This window comes from Colletotrichum godetiae (assembly GCF_030913485.1).
Source record: "Colletotrichum godetiae strain CBS 193.32 chromosome Unknown BDP55scaffold_13, whole genome shotgun sequence".
In the NCBI taxonomy this organism is placed as follows: domain Eukaryota; kingdom Fungi; phylum Ascomycota; class Sordariomycetes; order Glomerellales; family Glomerellaceae; genus Colletotrichum; species Colletotrichum godetiae.
In genome coordinates, this window is record NW_026851261.1 from 44205 (window position 1) to 66954 (window position 22750).

At 57.1% G+C, this 22750-nt stretch overlaps 6 protein-coding genes across 6 annotated transcripts; 2 read left to right on the forward strand and 4 right to left on the reverse strand.

Annotated features, from left to right (window-relative positions):
• Positions 1 to 846: 846 nt before the first annotated feature.
• On the reverse strand, positions 847 to 2766 carry BDP55DRAFT_726765 (uncharacterized protein; the record flags this gene model as incomplete). Its single annotated transcript, XM_060579189.1, has 2 exons — positions 847 to 2493; positions 2617 to 2766. 2 exons carry the CDS (start codon positions 2764 to 2766, stop codon positions 847 to 849), a joined length of 1797 nt encoding a protein of 598 aa, XP_060431549.1.
• Positions 2767 to 3390: 624 nt separating this feature from the next.
• Positions 3391 to 4150, reverse strand: BDP55DRAFT_657899 (uncharacterized protein). The gene is given in 5 exon segments (XM_060574438.1): positions 3391 to 3413; positions 3426 to 3769; positions 3834 to 3859; positions 3939 to 3952; positions 4018 to 4150. 4 exon segments carry the CDS (start codon positions 4024 to 4026, stop codon positions 3453 to 3455), a joined length of 366 nt encoding a protein of 121 aa, XP_060431550.1. The 5' UTR covers positions 4027 to 4150; the 3' UTR covers positions 3391 to 3413; positions 3426 to 3452.
• Positions 4151 to 5805: 1655 nt separating this feature from the next.
• BDP55DRAFT_70943 (endonuclease/Exonuclease/phosphatase) lies at positions 5806 to 9780 on the forward strand. The gene is made up of 4 exons (XM_060578129.1): positions 5806 to 5993; positions 6045 to 8622; positions 8668 to 9592; positions 9642 to 9780. The coding sequence occupies exons 1-4, from the start codon at positions 5952 to 5954 to the stop codon at positions 9718 to 9720; spliced, it is 3624 nt and encodes a 1207-aa protein (XP_060431551.1). The 5' UTR covers positions 5806 to 5951; the 3' UTR covers positions 9721 to 9780.
• Positions 9781 to 10959: 1179 nt separating this feature from the next.
• Positions 10960 to 12371, reverse strand: BDP55DRAFT_629996 (ornithine decarboxylase; the record flags this gene model as incomplete). Its single annotated transcript, XM_060572100.1, has 2 exons — positions 10960 to 12026; positions 12077 to 12371. The coding sequence occupies 2 exons, from the start codon at positions 12369 to 12371 to the stop codon at positions 10960 to 10962; spliced, it is 1362 nt and encodes a 453-aa protein (XP_060431552.1).
• Positions 12372 to 16159: 3788 nt separating this feature from the next.
• BDP55DRAFT_726769 (peptidase M16C associated) lies at positions 16160 to 19221 on the reverse strand (the record flags this gene model as incomplete). The annotated part of the gene is made up of 2 exons (XM_060579190.1): positions 16160 to 18887; positions 18935 to 19221. The coding sequence occupies 2 exons, from the start codon at positions 19219 to 19221 to the stop codon at positions 16160 to 16162; spliced, it is 3015 nt and encodes a 1004-aa protein (XP_060431553.1).
• Positions 19222 to 20006: 785 nt separating this feature from the next.
• On the forward strand, positions 20007 to 22348 carry BDP55DRAFT_71041 (myosin-like coiled-coil protein). Its single transcript, XM_060578155.1, has 5 exons — positions 20007 to 20400; positions 20583 to 20854; positions 20902 to 21050; positions 21098 to 21341; positions 21406 to 22348. Exons 1-5 carry the CDS (start codon positions 20208 to 20210, stop codon positions 21880 to 21882), a joined length of 1335 nt encoding a protein of 444 aa, XP_060431554.1. The 5' UTR covers positions 20007 to 20207; the 3' UTR covers positions 21883 to 22348.
• Positions 22349 to 22750: the final 402 nt, after the last annotated feature.

Below are 22750 nucleotides of genomic sequence, written 5' to 3' on the forward strand. Positions count from 1 at the left end.
CGCAGCATTACCTGTTGAACCATGGATTAACAAGACAAAATCTAGGACGCGGAAGAGAACGGCGAAGAAAAGGCCGAGGCGGACGAGGAGTCATGACGGGGACCGATATCACTGAATGATACGCCTTCAACCGGTTGGGGGAATTTTTTAAAAGGGGAAACTCATGCATGAGTTGTATGCTGGAGGGAATGATTCAGAGGATCACCCAGGAAACGACTCAAGGCGGAGGGAAAGAAAGGCTTCCGTGCTCTAGGGATGGGGCCTCGCCGCCCCCGGGAACATACTTAATTTTCATGATGTCACTTCTTTTGTTTTTTCTCTTTTGCGTGGAATACAGACTCGAGTCGAGATCGAGTGGTTTCCCCGCCCGCCGTTTTTGGGGTGAAAGATTTTGGTGTGAGGGGGGTTCGACAAAAAAACGTTATTGTGTTGGGTGTGCTGGGAAGAAGGGGAGAGGAAAGGGAAGCACAACCAGGCGGACGTTGAGAACGATAGGACTGGCGTACAAAGGGCGAGATTTTTGGGAGGAGACACGGCTTTCCCCTTTCGTTTCCTGCGTGAGCTTTACTGCAACCCGAGCCGGGGAGCGGATGAAAAACACTCGCGAGAGAAACCGAGAGGTGGTGGTCTACCCCCCTTGATTTCTGTCTTGGACGATGAATGAGTACAGGCGAAGATTCCGCCACAATTTTAGACTTGGGTAACAAAAACGGCTTACGCAAAATGCACCTAGAGAGCGTTGGTTGCTTTACTCGCGTGAAGGACATGAGGGACAGTAGCTATTGGACTGTTTGATGGCGTGTATTCTTTTTGCTAATCTACAGGTTTCTCTCTTGGTCTTCTTGATTACCACCCGCCCCTGCCTCCTCGTCCACGGTAGCCTCCGCCATTGCCTCGTCCGTACTGTTGATACGGGTTCTGCTGTTGTTGCTGCTGCGGTGGAGGCGGAGGTGCCGCCCACCCGCCACCCATGTGCGGGACGCCTGGACCCGGCGGCGGAGGAGCCCAGCCGTGCTGTGGAGGGGGACCGCCGAGGTGAGGTGGTGGAGGCGGCGGCGGCCATTGACCATTGTAGCCTTGCGGCGGCGGCGGCGGCGGGAAGTGACCGAAGCCGCCGGCCGCCTGTGGCAGTGGCGGGGGGTACGGCGGGAAGGCTTGAGGGTGCGGGGGGTTGTAGCTTGGGGGAGGGGGCGGAGGCGGAGGCTGAAGACGGTGATGTTGCGGTTGTCCCCAGCCGGTGGTGTGGCCTCCTGCCCCAAAGTCTGGAGGGTTGTGGTGCCGGTTGCGGTCGGGTGGTGGTAGTGGGGACTTGCTCGCATTGGCGCGGCCCCTATCCCTATCGCCATCTCTTGCTGGGCCACGATTGCGCGAGGTTGATCTTGATCTGTACCGAGGACGCGATCTCGACCTGGATCTTGACCTTGACCGGGATCTGGACCTGCTATAGTCTCTCGGGTCGTAGCGATTGCCTCGCCCAGGACTGCGTCGACGGTCACGGCTCCGACTGCGGCTGGGAGTCCGCGAGTCCGGCGACAGTCTGCGTCGTTTAAAGGCCGGTGGGGAATCGCTTCTGCTGGATCGGCTTCGGGAGGAGCTCCGAGAACGGCTCCTGGAGTCGGATCGTCCACGGCCGCGGTCTGCTGCCCCGCCTTTGGTCTTCTTCCTTCGCTGCTTCATCTTCTCGCAGAACCTGCGGGACCATCCGTAGTACGTCTCCCCGTCGACGACCTCGCCCGTGATCTCGTCGAGAACGATGCGCTCGCCCATCTCGCTGAGGTCGGTGTGTTGCTGCTGCTGCTGCTGCTGATCGTCCTGCAGGGGCGCGCCTGGGTTGTAGAGCCTTTCGACGTCCGCGAGCAAGTCCTTGACCGCCTTGGCGAGGACCTTGTCTGCCGGTCCTGGGGCAAGCTGCAGCGGCTTGATCATATCTGGGTTCATGGGCTTCGTCGAGTTGGGCGTAAGATGCGGCAGCCAATTCGCTGCTGGGAGATCGAACCAAGGAGTGTTGGGATCGCCGTGGATCGAGGGGATCGTGTAGGGCGCATCTTTGGCGGGCCTCGCGCCGAGATTCGACCCCGTCTGGCCCTGTTCTCCTCCCTTTGACACCTTGCCGCCGTGGGGGGCTTCTTTGACAGTCTCGCGAAGGTCATCGATGACGGTCGCGGAAAAGTACTTTTGCATCTCCCACAGCGCCAGCAGATTCTCGAGCTTCTTCGCGTGTTTGAGGCAGTTTGGGAACTTAGCGGCGCCGTGGAGGAGGGGCGTCAGGCTGGCTTCCAGGGCTGTCGCGAAGCGTGTGTCCCGATCGCGCACGGCGACGTGGTAGAGGACGTCGTTGATGACGTAAAGGATGTGCAGACGCTTCCTCCGCGTGGAGGGCTTCGTCTTGCCGTCATCGGGAAAGGAGTTGGAGAGTGCGGCCAGGTATTTGCCGACGGCGGTGACGCGCGCCGGCGAGGGGACCAAGTTCTTGAGGATCCAACGCTTGCATTTCTAGAGAGAGGCGGCGGGAGTTTAGTCGACCTGCAACCACACAGAGGAGCGCACATGGCAGATGAAAAAGGTGGATAGAAAAAGGACAGCGGCAATAGTAGAGGCCGTTGGAGGGCGTCAAACCTGAACGTTGGCGGGCGAGCACTGGTGTATCGCGTCGTGGAGGAGGGTGTGGAAGCTCTCGATCTCGGGCCTGGTGAGCGAGACGGGCTCTTTGCGGAAGAGGATGGCGCTCAAGGAGGCCTTGGCTATTGCTAGCTCAGGGTTCGCCATTGTGACCCGCTTGCATGCCTGCTGGTTGGGATTGTATCTGGGAGAGCAGGCGAAAAGTAGCAGGTGAGGTTGAAGTGGGATGTCGAGGTCGAAGCTAGAGCTGGGGGGAACAAAAAAGCCACAAGCTACAACGGCCGCGACAGCTGGGTGCTTACGGTCAAAGTGGCTTAGCTCGGATTGAGGCTGGATGTCTGTTCAGAATCGGGGGTTCTGCGGCATCTTCCGGAAGGACCCATCTGCCCAGTGCGAACAGTGGCTCGTGTCCTAGCGGTTTGCGCCGATCGGCCACCTCCTGCGTGAAGCCAACGGGGTTCAGGTGTTGGTGGTTGAGGCAATTGCGCACACCTCGCCGATGCAGAACGACCAATCGTAGGCGGGTGATTGAGGGGTCCGTTGAGTGATTGGAGTGTTCTTCTGTCGCCGTCGAGGGGCGTGTTGAGATTAAAAAACCGAGATGTCGATGTAATGAATCATTGACAATCTGCCTCGCACACTCTAGACATTAGACACTGCTTTTCCAAATCACCAACGCGAAGCATCCCGACAAGTTCAAACGCGAGAAATAGGGCATCGTTTCTTCGTGTCGTCCTCAATGATACAATGTACAGCCAAAACCAGCCGAGCAAACAATTATACTACACGAGCTCGGGACCGGTCGAGGTCCATCCACCGCCTCGTTCCTGTGCCTATGAGAATCGATCTCCCTTTGTACTCCTGAACGGCGTACTACTTTCGTATTTGCTCTTCTCCGTCACTCTCTGCGCTTCGGTCGCCGGGGCGTGGCGGGTCGGTGCTGGATCGGAGCTGGACTCCTGGCTGGGGGAGCCGGCGGTGTCGGTGCGCGCAGCTCCGGCCATGGCGGACGCGGAGCCGGGCTGGGAGGGAACGTTGTCGCCGTACTCAAGAGACTGGACCATCATCTTCTTCTGGCGCTGCTCCTCGAAGCGGGCTGCACGATCGGCGTTGATGCTCTGCTTGGCAAAGTAGTAGGCAGCTCCGCCGGCTGTCACCGCGACACGTTAGCTGCGGTTCTGGACAAGAGTCAAAAAGCTCAGGTGACGACGTACCTGCGCAGAGAGAGCCCCATCCAAGCCTGCGAGACGAAAGGGTGTCAGTGGTGTTGATCGACGACGAGGGCGGTTTGCGAACGAGAGACGACGAGTCAAGCCTACCAGAATGATTTGACCTAGGATTAGGCTTGATGTCAGCCAAGAACTTGAAACCATGTGCGACGGCCGAGGAGGAACTTACAGTGTTCATGTTTGCGGTGGGATGTGAGGGTTTGTGGATTTGGACAGATGGGTTTGTAGCAGTCGAGAGTTGTGTTGTTTGGTCTGAACAAGACTTCAAAGGAAAGAAAGGGAAAAAAAAGTAGCCCTGTCGGGTATGGTAAGGTAGCTGGCTCAAGGACGATGTGAACCCGGTCGATCGGAGCGCAAGCTGCCACTGAGCAATGAGGACGCACTGTAGAAAGTGGGATGGTCTGATGATGGAGCTTGAGAATCCCCGATTTGCTTGGCCTTCTGCACCGTGCACGCGAGCTGTGGACCCCGAAAGATGAAAGAGGTTAGCGACGGTCGCTGACACTGACCAGACAGAGACACTCGACAGAATATCTTGGACCGAGTTAATGATATGGCAATGCTGGGAATGCGACAGAAAAGATGATAGAGACCTAGGCCGTGCCGTGGATCCTGTGGTTATGGTTGAAACTTTCCCATCTACATTCTGTAGTCCAAGGTCGAGGGACAGCAGAGATCCTTCAACCCAAGGTACTAGCTTCGTCGGCTCACGGCTTCAAGCTGAGGTAAGCAGGTACGTAGTCCCAGACCCCAGCACGGGACAGGTGCGCCGGACTCAACGACCGCCGTGCTGTGCGTGCCTGCCACGCCTGCGAGGGACGTATTTCACAGGGGGTGTCCAGCGGCAGATCAGGCTGTGGATTCGCCTAATTACGGAACGACTAGTGTCCAACCTTGAAGTTCCTCAGGAACCAAGGCCAACGGCGGCGGCCCTTGTATCCCCAGCCGCGAGGTACATGCGACAAAGTGCCTTTCCTCCACTTGTGGCTGAGGGCCTCCGTAATCCGTATCTTCACTTTTTGAGTCTCCTCTTGGGCTCTCAACCCTGGGCCCAACTGGTGAGGCTGGCAGAGATGGAGACACTTACTTGGGTCTTGGCAGGGTCATATGTCATTACGGGGACTGCTAAACCCAGACGGGCCATAATGCTGCGGCGGGACAGGCACGACGGCACGTCGCAGCGCAAGTCGTAATTGACAGCAGTGTTTGGATGGCGAGTCCCCTCAAACCTTACGTACATCCCACCACGTACCGCTACCCCCTCCCCCTCTGTCTACGGAGTACCTTGGCACTCTTTGGTGAAGTGACTTGGGTTGGAGTCTGTCAGTGTCGGTTACCACCCACCACTTCACCCTCATCTCACGCTTGTTCTGTTCAGGTGCTGTGTGCACGGCGCCGCAAAGCACTACTGCGGCCTACGTGCCTAGCATACGTTTCCCTTTTCCCTCCCCTCCCCTTCCCTGCCGTGCCTGCCCACCTGCCCTGCCTCATCTCGGAGAACGGTACTTCCATTCACCCCCCAGACTGGCAGCCAACCCAGGTACCGGCGAATCAGGTACACCATCCACACACTGCCGTCCCAGCAAAACGGCGACGCAGTACCTTACTCCGTACGGGCTACGGCTGGGAATCTTATTGCTCCAAGGGGCCATTGCAATGCCACTTCGTTGTCAATCACAACTTCCCGTACCTTACTGCCACCACCGCTCCAGAAAAACACCCGAAGCTCAACTTTCCCTCTCACCTCCAACGCGCCCATCGTGACGACCGCTGCCTTAACCTGGCCATGCTCCCATTCGCATCTCACTAGCTTCGAAACATCCGCCCAGCATCATTATGCTCCTCAGCCCTCTTGCACGGCCGTCCATCCCACTTGTCAGAATCTCTCCGACCACAGGCGCGCAACAAACTCTCGCTCTCACGCCCGCTTACGCATTCTTGCGACACTCGACGACCTCGTCAATCCATAACCACCAATACATTCTGCTTGGCTAAGCCGCCGACAGACCACACGCCGCTGAAGGGCTCATGAGGATACACTTGTAGGCGTGGGTGTAATGGGTATCGGCACCCTGGGCTCCCGCTGTCGTTTCTGCTACAACCATGGCTCCTCCCGCTCAGAATGGGCCTGATGGCTCATCACTTGTACGCTGCCCGCGTCCCCCCGCCATGCTGCCACGCTGACCAGACCCCCAGAAACCCGTCTCGTCGCTGAGGGCGAAGTTCGAGAACATGAACAAGAATGGCGAATCTGCCGCCGCGCCTGGTCCCTCCCCGCCCCGAACAATCTCTCCGGCCCCGAAGCCAGAGTTCCTTCGAGATGCGAAAGCCTCCTCCGAAAGCCTCCCGATCCCTCCGAGACCCCGTGAGCGCGCGAGCATCTCGGCACCGTCACTCCCGCCTCCTCTGCACGAGCCCGTACCTCGCTCCCCCGGCCGCTCCCTGGGTGTTCCTCCTACCTTGAAACCCGAGCCGGTGAAAGCTCCTTCGGTCCTGGTAGAACCGCCCCAGTCACCGCCCAAGAACTCAATCTCGAGGTTCTCCATCGCCGAGGCGCCGGCCTTCCTAAACGCTGCCGACTCCGGCTCTTCCACCCCCACTACGCCAACCACTTCGCGAGCCTTCAAGATCCCAAGTCGGCCGCACACCCCTTCGCTCGATCCGCGACGTTCACCGAGACTGTCTGCTTCACAGCCGCCTTCACCACCACCCCCAAGACGATCTGGCGAGATACGACGGGACAACAAGCCCGCCGTGCCCCCGCCCATCAACCGTGCCGAAAAGCCGTCGATGCGAGACCAGCCAAAGGCTCCCTACTACGCAGACCATCAAATTGGGGCTGTTGATATCAGGGGCAAGCTCAGGGAAGAGACGTCTCCCTTTAGTAGCCCGCCTGGGAGCCCCGACAGTGTTCACGAACCGGCCCCTCCAACACTCCCCACCAGGCCAAAGGCGCTCGCAACGCAGACGGAACCACCACCACCCCAGAGAGGTAGACCCCTAGATGTCGGATTCGCACCGCCTCCCGTTCATCATTCGATCATGACGAAGAGGAACCAGAGGGAGCAGGATACGAATGGGTTCATCAAGGGTCAGATCACGCCGCAGATTACGGGTGACCGGCCCAGTGTACCCGCTCTTCCCGCGAGGCCGCAGACCGTTGCGGAGCCCCCTCCGCGGCCGCCCGTGACGATGAAACCGCCTCCGCGGCCTCCGAGGGCAGGCGTCAACACCCATGTCGTCAGCCACTCCGTCAGCCATTCCGTCGACTTCCAGCCACCGCCCAAGCGGATCGTCTCGACCCCGACAACAACGCATCTTCCGCCCCCATCACGACTACCGGGGCGCGCGAATACGGTGACGGACCGAACGTCACCGCGTCCGCCGCCTCCTCAACCACCTCAGCCTGTCCAGCACGTTCAGCACGTTCAGCCCGTTCAGCCCGTCCACGTACAGCCTGCGCAACCACCACCACCGCCCGAGCCGACTGTGTCTCTGATTCCCTCCAGCAACACGTCAAAGGTCGAGATCAACGGCAACATACCAAACTTCCCGGACCCCGCAAACGTCAACCGACGACCGCCCTACATAAAACATGGCATGCACGAAATCCAGACCAAATACGACCCGCGGACGTTCGACGTGTGCGGCGATCTCATCTGCACGACTGGCCATCTGACACGAGTGTGGAACCTGCGGGATGGCGAGTTGTTGATGAGTTTTGCCCACGGCGAAGGTATCAAGGCCACGGCTGTGGCCTTTAAGCCCGGCTTGAATGTGGACGAGGAAGGAAAGAGACTGTGGATTGGAAACAACTTTGGCGAGCTGATGGAAGCTGACATTGCGACGCAAAGCGTGGTTGCGAACAAGCCAGGAGCTCACAGCCGTCACGAGGTTGTCAAGATTTACCGCCACTTCAACGAGATGTGGTCGTTGGATGAGAATGGCGGCTTACTCGTCTGGGCCCCGGACGAAGAGACTGGGACGCCAGATCTGACCAACAACGCCCATCAAGCCTTCCGTCTGCCCAAGGGCCATTCGTTCTCCATGGTTGTTGGGGACGAGCTATGGCACGCGACGGGCAAAGAGATCCGTGTCTTTGCCCCATCGTCAGACGGACAAACCCAATTCCAAGTGCTGGTCCGCGCTCTGGCTCAGGACACGGCGGGCGAGGTGACTTCGGGAACCCAAGTGCGGTCACAACCGAACAAAGTCTTCTTCGGTCACGCCGATGGCAAGGTGTCCATTTACAACACCCAGGACTTTTCATGTCTGGGCCTTGTCAACTTGAGTTCGTGGAAGATCAACTCCCTCGCGGGTGTTGGCGATCACCTCTGGGCAGGCTTCAATACTGGCAAGATTGGTGTCTATGACATGGAGCCCACGCCATGGGCACAGAAGAAGGATTGGCAGGCTCACGAAAAGAACCCCGTCGTGAAGCTCGTCTCGGACGTATCGAGTTGTTACAGGCTGGATCGCCACCAGGTCATCTCTCTTGGCGCCGACAATATGGTCCGCGTTTGGGACGGCCTGCTGCAGGATGACTGGCACGAGGCGGAGATGAAGGCCATGGACACGCAGTACTGCGAGTTCCAAGATCTCAAGGTGCTGTGCATGACGTGGAACGCGGGTGCTTCAACGCCTCACAGTCTGCGATACGCACAAGAAGATGCCGAGTTCATCAAGAGCCTGCTCACGTCCAACAGTTCGCCAGACATTTTGATCTTTGGTTTCCAGGAGCTGGTGGACTTGGAAGATAAGACGGCGACAGCTAGTAAGTTTCCCGTTTCCCCACTGAAAACCAAGCTAACAATAGGAGAACGCTTCCTCAAGGTGAAGAAGAAGGAGGGCTCGGACCAGGAGCGCATGAGCCATCAGTATCGCGACTGGAGAGACTTCCTCCTCAAGAGCCTCGACGACTACATGCCCCCGGACTGTCTGTATCACCTGCTCCACACTGCCACGCTGGTTGGGTTGTTCACTTGCATTTTTGTCAAGTCGACGCTTAGAGATCGGATCCAGAATCTGAGTGCAGCAGAAGTTAAGCGAGGCATGGGAGGCCTTCACGGCAACAAGGGCGCAATCGTGGTGCGGTTTATGGTGGACGACACGTCAATGTGCTTCATTAACTGTCACTTGGCAGCGGGTCAGTCGCAGGCCAACAGTCGCCACAACGACATTGCCGCGATTCTCGAAGCACAAATCCTACCGCCGGAGCGAGACCCTAGCGCTCGCCTCGATAGCTATGTCGGCGGCGGAGACGGCACCATGATCTTGGACCACGAGCTGTGTCTGCTCAACGGCGACCTGAACTACCGCATCGACACCATGTCGCGCGACACGGTCGTCATCGCAGTGAAGCAGAACAATCTCGCCAAGCTTCTCGAGCGAGACCAACTTTTGGTGGCCAGACGGCGCAACCCTGCCTTTAAGCTGCGTGCGTTTGAAGAAATGCCCATCACCTTTGCGCCGACGTACAAGTACGACGTTGGCACGGATAACTACGACACGAGCGAGAAGAAGCGCTCGCCGGCGTGGTGCGACCGGCTGCTCTACCGCGGCGGCGGCAGGATCAAGCAGGTGGATTACAAACGACACGAAGTGCGCGTCTCCGATCATCGACCCGTCACGGGCAGGTTTAAGTTTACGGTCAAGAAGATTCAGCCCAAGGCGCGGGCAATGGCGTGGATGGACTGCCAGCAGAGATTTGAGGACCTCAAATGGACCGAGGTCGACAATGACAAGTGAGTTTCCAGAAGCTGCGGGATGAGACGACGTACTGACTAGGTCTAGGATGGCATACCTGACAAATGTCATTGGTTATGACGAAGCCACGGCGCGGAGCATCATCCATCCTGAAGCGGCCGCATAAACTTATAGAAGAGAAACGCCAGCGGACCACGCATACAAACGTACAGATGACTACTCTCGGCCAAAGGGGGGTGAATTTAGATGACGGGATCAGCATGAAGTCGGATGAAGCACAAGGGTTCATGATGGATAGGTTGGCGGGGGGTTTAGAGGATCATATCTTAACGTAACGAATTTGGCCTGGAGGCCGGAAAAAAGGGAATCACGAAAGGGGGGGGAAGCAGACGGAATGCATGATTGCAAAACAACAAAAAACCTAACTCTTGAAAGCGTCCCACGACTTTTTTTTTTTTTTTGGGGGGGGGGGCATTTAATGGCGCAGCCTAGACAGAGAGACAGAGAGAGAGCAAGAGGAGCCTTTTGGGGAGTTTCCATGGCACTTATCAATGGCTCAATCACAGATACGACGACGTAAGCAAAGGCGGAGAGAAAAGGGGCGGGCAACGATGGTGGTCGATGGTGGTGGTGATGCATGCATGCCCCCTTTTTTTGATGCGGATTCGTTGCGTAGCGTGTGCTGGCCACCGAGTAAGAAAGGGGGATGGGAAGGGGGGAGGTTCAGCCGGCGACGGACATATGATTAAGTTAAAAGCAGTAATGAGAAAAGAAGAAGAAAAAGATTGATCCAAGATTGTCTGATTGATGAGGGTGTAGAATGTGACGTGTGGTCAAGACATTTGGGGGTCGCGCCTCTTTCTTCCCATTCATGCATATGTAGAACCCATCACTGCTGCAGCCTGCGGCTGAGGTGCGAGCACGAGTGGCAGTGGTGTTTCCGTACCTTGCATGAAAGTGAACCCCCCCCCTCTCGATCCTTCGTCCTGGACGTCGAGGTTGCATGCCGCTACACGAGTGCTACCTGCGTGAGTGGCGGAACGAGTCAGGGGGTTTCGGATTGTGTTGCCGGTCACGACGATGTTCCTCAACTCGGATAACATATATACGGGTTACACACATGGCACAGTGACGGATAGCTTGCAGTGGATTTGGCCCTTGAATACTGTATTATTTCCAATCATGTTTTCGATCAAGCTGAAGACGAGGACTACCTCTGACGGCAACCTCTGAAGTGAATGACTACATTTCTACAATGCGTGCTGTTGGGCCGGAGTTCTTTTTCTCCCTCCAAGTCTATTCATTTTTTTTGTTTCCTTTTTCTTAACCCCTTTTCCAAACGTCCCAGTCTCGAAATTCCAAAATGAAGTAGACGACAAAGTCTTAAAGATGCACCACACAAGGCTCACATGTTGAGCAGGGCTTTGGCGCCAGGCTCGCTGCAGACGTACAGAACGTCGTGCGAGTCGGGGAAGCCGTTGAACTTGGTGGCGGAGCACTTTGTGTAGGCGCCCATGTCCTCAAAGTAGAGCCAGTCGCCGACGTCGAGCTCGTGCTCGAACGAGATGGTCTCGGTGATGCGGTCGATGCCGTCGCAGGTGGGGCCCCAGACGGAGTAGCGGATACCCTCGCCGTCCGGGCAGGCGTTGGCGGCGCTGGTGTCGTACATGGTGAGGGACCCGGTGCGGAGGACCTTGGCGACGGGGTGCTGGTGGTCAAACATGATGCTGGAGAAGTTGCCGTACAGGCCGTCGTTGACGTAGACCATGTAGCGCTTCTCGCCGAGGTTGGGGTCGTCGACGGTGCGGCGGGCAATGATGTTGCAGGCAATGGTGAAGGCGGCCGAGACGTAGTAGCGGCCCGGCTCGGCAATGATGTTGACGTTGCTGCTGGCGGGGAAGTACTCGTCGAGGGCGCCGCGGAGGACGGCGGCCATGTCCTCAAAGGTGTCGCCGCAGAAGCCGCCGCCGATGTCGAGCGTCTTCATCTCGAAGCCGTAGGCGCGGGCCTGCTCAAAGACCTCGTAGGCGTCGTAGACGGCCTTGTAAAAGGCCATGGGGTCGGAGGCGCCCGAGCCGACGTGGAAGCTGACGCCGACGACGTTGAGGCCGAGGTCCTTTGCGACGCCGAGGAGCTCGTTGGTGGCCTCCTTTGCGGCGCCGAACTTCATGCTCAGGCGGCACAGGCTCGACTCGTCGTCGGTCATGATGCGGAGGTACAGCTCGGCCTCGGGGAAGAGCTTGGCGATCTTGCGGAGCTCGTCGGCGTTGTCGAAGGTCATTTGCTTGACGCCCATGGCCTTGACGTGGCGGACGTACGAGTTGGTCTTGCAGGGCTGGGCGTAGATGATGCGCTCGGGGGCGGTGCCCATGTCGAGGACCTGATCAATCTCCGTCTTGGAGGCGCAGTCGAAGCCGGTGCCGAGGGCAGCGAGGAGCTGCAGGACCTTGGGGTCCGGGTTGCACTTGACGGCTGGGCATGTTAGTGAGGAGTTATAAGGTGTCGTGTCTTGGGAAACTCACCATAAAAGGGCTTGACGCGCGGCAGGTTGAGCTTCCAGCGCATGTGCTGGCGGTAGACCTCGCCGAGATCACCGACGAAGAAGGTGTCTTCGTCGCCTGGTTCACAAATCTCATGGTCGATGCTCTCGACACGCTGGCGGAGAGCATCGCCAATCAGCTGCTTGGGGTTGATCACGCCATGTTTGACGTGGTGATTGGCAAAGTGCGATGTTTTGAGGATCGGTTGATGGTAGGTACTAGCATAATTGATAGTAGCTGGTGCAAAGTGCTCGATCGCGGCTGTTGCCATAACCATATCCAAGCGGTTGACGGGGTGGTGGTTTGAAGAGATGGAGATTTGTGGGTTGGTGGTCGGTCTGGTGTTTCGACGCGTGGGCAGAAGCAAGTTGTCTTGATGCTGTCTGTCCCTAGTGGGTTGATGGATGGAAAAAAGCTAGAACAACACGAGAGTTCTAGGGTGGTCGAAAGCGGTAGCAGACAGATCCCTCAGTGATCTGACGAGGTCTTCTCGACTCCCCCTCGGCGAGAGGAAGAGCTGCAGAGCCCGTCTTATGCGGCAGCTGGTTGGGGGTGGGGTTGGACGGGGGCGTTTGGTGAAGCAAACCGTCGAGAAGAAGGAACTCGAGCTTCTGCTTAGACGACTGCAGGCGGTGGAGGGGGGATGGCGTTGACAATGTGTCGAGTCTTTCGTACGCTGAAATCTTGGTCACTGACGAAGCTCACGGCCAGGGAAGCCGTGTTGGGCTGTGGTGCCTTTGAGTTGACCAAAGGCTAAGTCTGGCGGTGAAAGGGGGGGGGATCGATCTTTATCAAGATCTACCAAAGTAGAGACAATGGGTTAGCACAGGATTCCTTGTATGAGCGGTTTATGCGATATGCGGGCGTTGTGGTTGTGATGCTGAAAGGGGGAAAAGGAAACAAGTGGTTTGTTGTGAGAGCGATTTTATTTTTTCGTGGTGGTTTGGGCCAAATGCGTGTAGGTTACAAAAAAGCTGGCGGTGCAAAAGCTGGCGATGACGATGCCATGTGATTGCTCAGGAGGATGCGCCACCAGCGTGTGGTTCCGTTTAAAACAGTCGGGAGTTGACTTACCAAGAGGCAAAGGATACCGGACGAAAGGGTCGAAACCAAAAGGTCCAGGCAGCTGTATCTGAATAACAATTGCAATGTTGCGAGTAGCGGGAGCTGTTGCGTGTTGCGGGTTGACGATGAACCTTTGAGTTGGTGTTCCGTGAGGTAAGTGTGTGGCGGGGGGGGGGGGACTTGTTTTTTATTGCGACGGCGTGGAGGTCCCGGAGGAGGGTTCAGGTTTCGTCTGTCTTCCAGGTTCTTTTTGGTACCTTAATAGTGGACCCCGGGGGTGCGAGGTTCGGCCACACACAACCACAACCTGCCATGCTGCCCACAAATTTTCAAAAATTTTCCCTACCCGGCTTCATCAGTGCACTCACACAGCCATGCGGTCTGAAAAGTTCAAGTGCTGATGTGCTGATGTAAGGCAAGGTACCTCGCGGCAAGGTTCAAGCCGTCTCCATAATAATGATGCTCGCCCGCCAAGTACCCGTTGTACCCAGTTTCAATATCGCCTGAAGCCTGAAGCTGGCATGGAATCTCAAGCCTCTACTCCGTACTCCGTACCCAACAAACAACGGTCCGACAAAGTCAAGTCTCAACTTTCAAGCACCGCAGTACGAAGCAGAGGCTCTGGTTCCGAGTTGTGCCCGGCCCACCCGAGTCCAACTGTCCAGGGGAGAGGAATCAGCAGGAGAGGCCCGGTACGGTACAGATGCTGTCCACTTTTGAAGCTCCGGCCCTCCAGAGTCTGGATACTTTGTTTCCAGCCTCTGTTTGCCCATTCTTCAGCGTGAGGTCATGTATGGAGTACATCGGTCTGTCACCCCTGCAGCCCAGACACCGGAACATGCAGAACGAGGGTACCGCAGTGGATGTCTCTGTCTCTCTCTCTCTCTCTCTCTGTGAAGGGCAAGCCCATCGCTCTGCAGTGCCTCCATCGGGGGAAACTACAAAGTACAAAGTCAATGGATCCCTCCCCAGCGGGTGTGGATGTGGAAGGCCTCAACTTGGAGGGTTGGCTATGGCTGGGAAATTCACCCACCATTACGAATCGTCCAGTCGCAGGGCCTGATACTTTCTAGACCTACAGCTGCTGCTTGCTTGCCGTCTTTGCTTGCTTGCAGCTCCATCTGCCATGCATCACGATTCACCGCAGCCCACCACCAACCAGCTGCTCTCCCAAGTTCCATATCCCATGTGCCAAATGGCCCAGTGCCTGTTTGACCGTCTCTAATCTTCTTCTCTCCCCGTCAATCTCATGCAGGACCGCGTTGCAACTTCCAAACTTGCATCCAGCCACCACTCCTCGCGTGCTCGTACCGTGTACCGTGTAGGTGCGTGTGCTATGGAGTGTACAATGCCCCTCTATTGCCCATCACGATCGCGCTGACCCATCGGTAAACTTCCCAGACCGCAACTTTACGCGTTCTTCCCAGCTCCAGTTCCAATTTGGCAGTCCCAGTCTTCCAGAAGCACTGGTCTCGCTGTCATCCTCGCCCGCGCCCCTCCGGTTCCATTTTCCCTTGCCCCAGCTTTTCACTAGCTTTTTAGCCTTTGACGCTGCTGTCAAACTTGACGGACCTAGTTCGCTAGGTACCCGGTGTTTCTTCCAAGTTTCCCGGAGCGTTGAACACCTCGGAGTTGGTTGTGGTTGTGGGTTTGTAATGGAGAATGTCCAACCCTAACTGTCCGTTTCAAACGCCGCGTTCTCCATCGCAGAAGTCCAACATTGAAAGGACAACAAGGCAGTTCCGTGACAGACGGAACATCTCACCCGTATTAGCAAAAGTAACGAGACTTGTGCTGTCCCATCCAGACCGCCGTCGCCTACTGTATACCTCGCTTGTGTCCTGACAGAGGAAAAGAGAAATTCCCTCAACGCAATGTTCCACTCGGACAGTTACCATAATTAGCCTGATTTTTCCCATGCCACTCGACCTCGTCCAAAAGCAACCAGCTCAACTGGGAAGCTTCTGCGTGGTACCCGTACACTCTCCGTGATGGATGGGATGGGATGGGATGGCTCTAGCTTCTGTCACAAATCGCTGACTGTCGATGGCACTCTGTCCGTCTCCCAACGGCCGCATCACTTAAGACGAAGGACGTGAAAGACGGCCAAGTCGGCAACGTTAGTCCAGGTAGAAGAAGCATGTGCCTCTCTCTCTCTCTCTCTCTCACCACACCACACCACACCACATACACCACCACATTCTAGATCTCACCGCGCATACGGATAGTCACGGCACTGCTCTCCCCTGCCCAGAAAACCCCCAGATCCCGAGTTTGTCGCTGGGCTGCCTCCCGTCAAACATCCACTCGGGATGCTCCTCGGCGTTCCCAAGTCCCCAAGCCATCCCACGAGCCGCAGTGCCGAAGTCGAAATTCAAAGTTGCACTTGAGAGAGAAACAATAGTGGCGCTGTGTCTTAAGGGTGACGTATGCGGGGCATTGTTCTCTGTAGCCAATTGTCTCTATTCCTTTTTTCTTGTCCTTTATTTTTCCACATTCCATCCGAGCATCTCCCGTTCACGTCAACCGGCCTGGATTTGCCGACTTGTAATTGGCCGCACCTGATTGGCTTCCGTCTCCCGCTTCTCACCCATCCACCGGCCTTCACCAGCACGTCAAGTCAACGTCGCATGTACTCTGCGCCTTAGTCCAACCATCCAAAGCTGAGGATGTCGGGTCTGATAGCACGAGCCTCTGGCCGGTTATCCTGTCTACAACAAAGTTGCAAACAGGATACCCTGGCTCAATCTTTCTTCATCTTGCGTTGTCTAGTGGTCTCCAAGCCATTGAGAGTGGCAGGAAGACGTATCGTATCTGAACGCGGTCTCAAAGTATAGCAGAACAAAGACCCAAAAGAAGAAAAGACCTCATGCAGTTGGCTTCTATTCAGGAGGTGGGTATAATGTTACACATGGGTGCTGTACAGATATGGTTACAGATCTTGACCGGAAAGTACACCTTCCTGCGGTCGTTACTATACAAGTCGGCGGACCTCGTGGCTTATTCGGAACCAATGTCCATCTCGTGAATCTTCCAGGCGCCGTCCACCCACGGGCGCTTCTCGCCCAAGAAGGCGACTCTCTCCTCCTCCTTAGCGAGAGCGTCGACAATGTACTTTTGAGCCACCTCGCGCACCTGGTCCTTGGACACGTCGAGCAGCTGCTCGCGGCGCGTCTGCTTCATCTCCTCCGTGATGCCGGACAGGAACCGGCCCATGCCCTCCGAGTTGACCGACTGAGGCGCGTCGACACCCTGGAACACGGAGATCTTGGCCTCCTCGAGGTCGCGGTCCGCCCACGCCTTGTCCGTGGCCCACTGGCCGGCATTGCGCATGATGGAGAGCGTGTTTTGCGGGTTGGGGTCACGGTACGAGTAGAACCCAAAGAGGCCGTCTAATCCCCTCGAGTACGCTCCGCCGCCGTAGGCACCCCCCTTTTCGCGGATCTCGTGGTGAAGGTGCTTGTGCGTGAGGAGCTGCGCCAGGATCTGCAGTGGCGCGCCGTCCGCAGACGTGTACGAAACGGTGGGTACCGCCAACGAACCGTAATAGACCTGGTACGGCAACGGGAAGAAGGACTTGATGTTCTTCTGCAGCGTCGCGGGCTGGGATGTCGACGGCAGGGGCAGATCCTTGGGAAGAGTCGACATGAAGCTAGTCAGGGCGCTGAGGTTGGCGCCCGTGCTCTCTGCCCCGCAGGTGAGAGCGGTGCGGAAGTTACCACCGGCGAGCGCGATTTTCTGGATTTGCTTGAGCTTGTCAATGACGTCCACCAAACCATCCGTTTCGGGACGATTGGCAAGCGACGTGACGAGCTTGACCTGCGAGAGGCCGCCAATCTGCTGTCTGAACCAGGCGCTCCGGGTAAGCCCGGCTTCCGCGAAGCCGCGGGCGTACTGGTGGCCCGATGAGGCAATATCATTGACGACGCCGTCGGCAGACGCCTGAAGGAGCTGTCTAATGCGCAGAGCGGCCTCTGGGCTGTCGAAATCCGTGTCTTGCACGAGCTTGCGCAGAATGTCAAACATGACGGGGACGTTTCTGTCCAGCGCCATGCCCGTAAACATTAAACCCTCGCTCGCTTGGTGGAAGTCGGTGGGCGAGGGCGTCGAGTGGTATCCCACAGACACGCCTCCCGTCTTGAGTTTGATCAGGTCCTCGAGCTGCTCCATGGACATGTCCTTGGTGCCGAGGCGCATGATGCTGTCGGAGAAGAGGGGAATCAACTCTCTCAGCTCATCCGGCAGATTCTCCAAGGTGTTGATGGCCCTGAAGTAGGTGAGACCGTTGGTCGGGGCCTCGCGCCACTGGATCTTGACGCCGTCGGCCGTCTCGTCGCGGACAACCACGGGCTCCTTGCTCCGGGGAATGTCCTTGACGTGAACCGTCGGCAGACAGCTCAGGTCTTCCGTGTTCGACTTGCCCTGCTCGACGAGAAGATCCAGCTCGCGCTGCTCAAACTTCTTGCGGGCCGCCTCGTCACCACCGGCGTCCTGAGATGCCTGCTTGATCTTGGAGGCTAGCCTCTCCTTTTCCTCGCGAGCAAGGTCTTCGCTAAAGGTGGTTGACGGCGACATGGTGAAGGACAGAGTGTTGTCGTTCAGCAGGTACTTGTCAATCAGGCTTTCCAAGTACCCTCCCTTGGCGAGCGCGGTCTCAAAGGCCGAGATGGTATCGTTCCACGCCAGCGAGTCAAAGGGGTCGACACCCGTGAACCACTTGGGCTTGAGTCTGTGGAGCATGGACATGCCAAAGTTGGCCGTCTTGTGCTTCAGCGCCAGCTCCAGCTGGTGAAGGGATCCGTCAATCTTTGTTCTGTCGAACCCCTTTTGCCGGACCTCCTGAAGGATACGCTGGACCTCAGACTTGAGCTTGGACACGTCGGCCTCCTGGACACCAGTCAACCCGATGGAGAAGATGCCCAGCTTGGCGGAGCTGTCGTAGCCGGCGTTGGGGCTAAAGTCTGTCCCGAGACCGGCCTCGATCAACCCGCGGTACAAAGGAGATCCGTAGCCGTCCATCAACAGAGTAGAGAGCAGCGCCAGGGAAAAGGACTCAACGACGTCGGAAGAATCTCCCATGATCCAGGAGACGGACGTCTTGTACTGCCTGTCGGGGTCCACCAAGGGATCTAGGGGTCCCTCCACAGTGACTTCTCTAGGCCCAAAAGCCAGGTTGATCGGCTGGTGAATCGTCTTGTCCTCTTGTATCCTCTCGAACGCGTTGAGCTGGGCGTTGACCTCCTGCAGGTGGTCCGACAGGGGCATGTCTCCGTACGTGAAGAGCTTCGCGTTGCTCGGGTGGTAGTGCTCCGCGTGAAACTTGCGCAGCTGCTCGTACGTCAGGTCGGTGATCTTTTGCGGATCACCGCCAGAGTTGTTGATGTCGGGGAAGATGTGGTCCTGGAACCGAATGTAGAAGAGGTAGCCGGCGTCCGACATTTGGCCCTTCATCTCGTTGTACACGACGCCCTTGAAGACCAGGTCGCTCTCCTCGCCGTTGGCCGCCTGCGGGTTCTCCGGTCCGATGCGCCATCCCTCCTGGGTGTAGTCGGACTCCTTGAGCAGAGGGTGCAGCGTCGCATCCATGTATACCGACATGAGGTTCTTGAAGTCCTGGGAGTTGGTCGTCGCAAACGGGTAAAAGGTGTGGTCCGATGCCGTGAAGGCGTTCATAAAGTTGGACAGCGTCCTCGGCAGCATCTTGAAGAAGGGGTCGCGGATGGGGTATCTGGATGGTCAGTATGACATGCAAAGCATGGGGACCACGGAACGCACCTCTGGCTACCACACAGCGTGGTGTGCTCCAGGATATGGGGCACACCCGTGTCGTCGGGGGGATTCGTCTTGAAGCCGATGGAGAAGACATTGTTGCTGTCGTCGCGTGCAATGTGTAGGTAGTCTGCGCCGGTCTTGTCGTGTTGCAGGTGAAGAGCAGTCAGTTCCAGCTCGGGCACGTGCTTCGTCCTCAGCAGTGTGAAGCCATGGAGCTTGTCGCCAGGCTTGGGATACTGAGAGAGCTCAGTCACGGCTTTCTTGGCCGTGTTGACGGCGTTGCGCAACATGTTGGACGGGTGTGAGTTGAATGCAGAGGATTAGAGCCTCATGGTCCAGAGGGAGAGGCGGAAGAGAAGGAAGCTTCGTTCTGAGAGTGACTGGCCGGCCTACGGATACAACAGGAACCACAGTGGAGCGCAGGAGGCGATTCGCAGCTCCCGGCTGACTTGTGCTGGAAATTTTTAGGCGTGGTCGGCGCTGGTCCGCCGCTATTCGTCATCACACAGGGCATGTGGGGTCCCATATTCATCAAAACGCTCTCTGAGGCACTACCGGGTCAGTGTGCCTGGGCCTGCGTAACGCATTAACGGGCAGCTAACACGGCGCAACCAACAACAGCGACGCCGCCCGGTAGATTGGGACGCTGTCCGCTAGGCAAGTACCTTTGTCCGCCCTTCTCCAGGTGCACTTTATTCTCCTCCCTTCCACGCTGCCAACGCCTACGGAACTCGGGAAATCGCGAAACCAAAGGCGACCAGTGGGATCGTGGGCAATTGGTCATTTTTACCCAACTCCATATCGGCATCTATATCGATCATTCGCTAGGCATACCAAAGTGAGTCTGCTTGGCTTGGCCGGCCCGGACCCAAAGAGGTACTCGACAAGTTCGGGTACGAGGCCCTGCAGCAAGTCTCTCCTCCACCCGTTTTTCTCGAGTACAGTGGCATTTCTAATGCGCATGCCTGAACCACGCAGACACACGCAGACACACGCTACACCTCACCCTAGCCCGTCGTTCCTCGTCCCGTGCCAACGTCGAAAATCTGCAAAGGAGGTCAATGAGGGGGAAAGCGACGAGAGCACACGAACCGACTGCTGCCTCCGAACATCGCGGTTGAGACTACCGCGGGGAAACAGGGACTCGACGCCCGCTCGATTTTGCGACACCGACCCGCTCGATCGATCGAACACGGATGCGAATTCGTCGGTGACGACAAGGCCGCAAGCAACATACACCCATACACAACCACTGCCCCTCTTGCCCGCCGAGTAGATGCCCCTCAGCGAGGCCGACGCCGACATGTCCAACGGTCAAGATGGTCACGCCCACCCGCCGACGGCGTCTCTGAAGAAGGGAAAGCAGAAGAAGGCCGTCGACTCGAATGAGTCTGCAAAGCTACTCGCGCAACGCATCTCGCAGCTAGAGCAAGAATCAGCTGGAGAGAAGGACCAGGAAGCTGAGATTGGTGCGTACCGCCTCCCATGCTTACCCCTCCCGGAGGGGCCGAATCATGTCGTGTGCGTTTGTGCAATAGTTATTGCCCAAGCCCGCGAGGGTTGTGGCGATGACTAGACGCAGGGCAGGAGCCTCTCCGTGCTGGGGATTCGTTCGGGTTCATGTCTTGGGCGACAGGGCTAACGGCAGCAGAGCGCGAGGTCAAGCGTGCGAACCGCGATTTGGCCCAACAGGTGGCAAAGATGAGCGATCTGCAAAAGATTGAGCACCTCACCCGTCGGTCCAGCGAACTATTAGCCGACATGCGCCGTGTTGAGCGGGAGAACCAAAAGAACAAGAAACGCGGGGATGCCCTGCAAAAGGAAAAGGATGCGAATCGCACCGAGCTCAGCAAAACGGTCGGCCTGAAGGAGAAGCTTGAGAAGCTCTGTCGCGAACTGCAACGGGACAACAACAAGTACAAGGTTTGTGGTCCCTAACCAGCAGACGGGGCACGGCTGACCTTGTGTAGAACGAGAACAAGACCCTCCAGGACAACCTGAAGCACAACAGCTCAGCATACGACGAGAAGCATGCGGCCCTGCTTGCCAAGCTGGAGGGGATCCAAGAAGAAAAGGACCATCCGCGGAAGCAGGTTGTGGACATGAGCGTCGACACCTTGTAAGTCTCTGAGTCGCAGTCACTGTCACACGACTAACACCCTGCAGATTCAAGAACCGGTTCAAGTCGTTCATTGAGCAGTACGAGTTGCGTGAGTTGCACTTCCACTCCACGATGCGCACCAAGGAGCTGGAGGTGCAATACAACATGGCGCGCTACGAACGAGAGAAGAAGCTCGCGGAAGCCGAGTCGACGAGAGCGCGGAATCTCCAGGCGCAGGTTCAGACCTTTACCAAGACGGAGACGGAGCTTCGGAATCAACTCAACGTCTACGTTGATAAGTTCAAGCAGGTATGATGACTGACAAAACGCTGGTTGCAGAGGTTAGGCTGAGCTTTTTTGCTGACAGATCAAGGTTGAGGACACGCTCAACAACAGCAACGATCTCTTTTTGACGTTTCGGAAGGAGATGGAGGACATGTCCAAGAAGACGAAGCGTCTGGAGAAGGAGAACGAGACCATGAAGCGCAAGCACGAGGCGACGAATGCCAACATCATTCGCATGGCCGAGGAGCGCGAGGATTGGCGCAAGAAGGCTGCCGAGGCGACCAAGAGAGCCGAGAAGCTTAGGAGCATCATCGAGCAGATGCAGCAGCAGGGCCGCAAGGTTCCGCCTGGAATGGCGGCAACGCTGGAGAGCTGCTACTCGGACAGCAACGGCCACATGGACGGCGACGGCAGCGACTACTCGGACGAGGAGGAGGGCGAAGAGGATCCGAGCGAGTTTGACGACGACACGGAGGAGGAGCCCCAACCTGGAGAGCCAGAACCACCTAGACCCTACGGTCCAGAGAGGCCACCAGTACCCCAAGCTGCAACAAACGGCCATTAGGAATCCGGACGGAGCAATTCGGGGGCTACGCCTGCATACGATGCAGGGGATGCTCAGTCCACCAGCGAGACGGCTGCCATCTTGCCCATGTGGCATCAGAGGAAGAAGAAGAAGAAGAAGAAGAAGCAGGTGACGCTCAAGCAGAAGACTGGCCGTGTTCTTTCACGTGTTGGGAAGTTCTGCCAGGCAAAGTTGAATGCGCTAGTGTGGGCATTCACTTAGGACACCTTTGTGCGACTTCACGCATTCTTTAGCCACGGCCTGGCACTCATTGACTTCTCTCGATGGGTACACGGGACTGTTGCCGGCATGAGGAAATGAGCATTGCCGTCATGATTTCTACGAGCGAACAAGCACAGGGGGTGAGATGATCATGGTCCTTGGCAAGCTCTGTCTAGAGTAGCAGCGTTTTGGCGTCTGTAGTGGTTGGGAATATAACATCTCCACGTGCTTTCTCTGTCCCGTGTTTCGTAGAGTTTACCGAGTCTCGGGAAGTGTACCCAAAGTCAAAACGTTGCGAGAACCAAAGTTTATAAATGACGATGCATTCCGATACCTTGAAGGAGTGACGTCGATCTCCAGGGGTTCGATCCAGAGGCTAAGCCACAGTTGGTCAGCAACCTGGCGGGAGGTCTGTAATTTCCCCGGATCCACAAAGTCAATCCCACCCCAAAGGTGCCTTATCCGTCCCGAAGGTCCTGAGATAAGGGGGCCACCAGCCACAGACAGTGCCGACGCACGTGCTTTGGGACCTTGACAATCCGAAAGTCCAACTTGCATCAGCACCCGCACCCGCACCGCGCGCCCACACCCGCAGCTGCAGCGAAACCCCCAAGGGCCCCCAAAGGGATGGAGTGCCGCCTACCTG

Excerpts from the sequence above, each read along its gene's own strand:
- BDP55DRAFT_71041 (XM_060578155.1), top strand. The coding sequence starts at position 20,208 with ATGCCCCTCAGCGAGGCCGACGCCGACATGTCCAACGGTCAAGATGGT. Across the intron at positions 20,401-20,582 it reads GGACCAGGAAGCTGAGATTG|AGCGCGAGGTCAAGCGTGCG; the intron begins GTGCGTACCGCC and ends TAACGGCAGCAG. Across the intron at positions 21,051-21,097 it reads GACATGAGCGTCGACACCTT|ATTCAAGAACCGGTTCAAGT; the intron begins GTAAGTCTCTGA and ends AACACCCTGCAG.
- BDP55DRAFT_70943 (XM_060578129.1), top strand. The coding sequence starts at position 5,952 with ATGGCTCCTCCCGCTCAGAATGGGCCTGATGGCTCATCACTT. Across the intron at positions 5,994-6,044 it reads GGCCTGATGGCTCATCACTT|AAACCCGTCTCGTCGCTGAG; the intron begins GTACGCTGCCCG and ends CCAGACCCCCAG. Across the intron at positions 8,623-8,667 it reads AGATAAGACGGCGACAGCTA|AACGCTTCCTCAAGGTGAAG; the intron begins GTAAGTTTCCCG and ends TAACAATAGGAG.
- BDP55DRAFT_657899 (XM_060574438.1), bottom strand. Across the intron at positions 3,770-3,833 it reads ATGGGGCTCTCTCTGCGCAG|CCGGCGGAGCTGCCTACTAC; the intron begins GTACGTCGTCAC and ends TCGCGGTGACAG.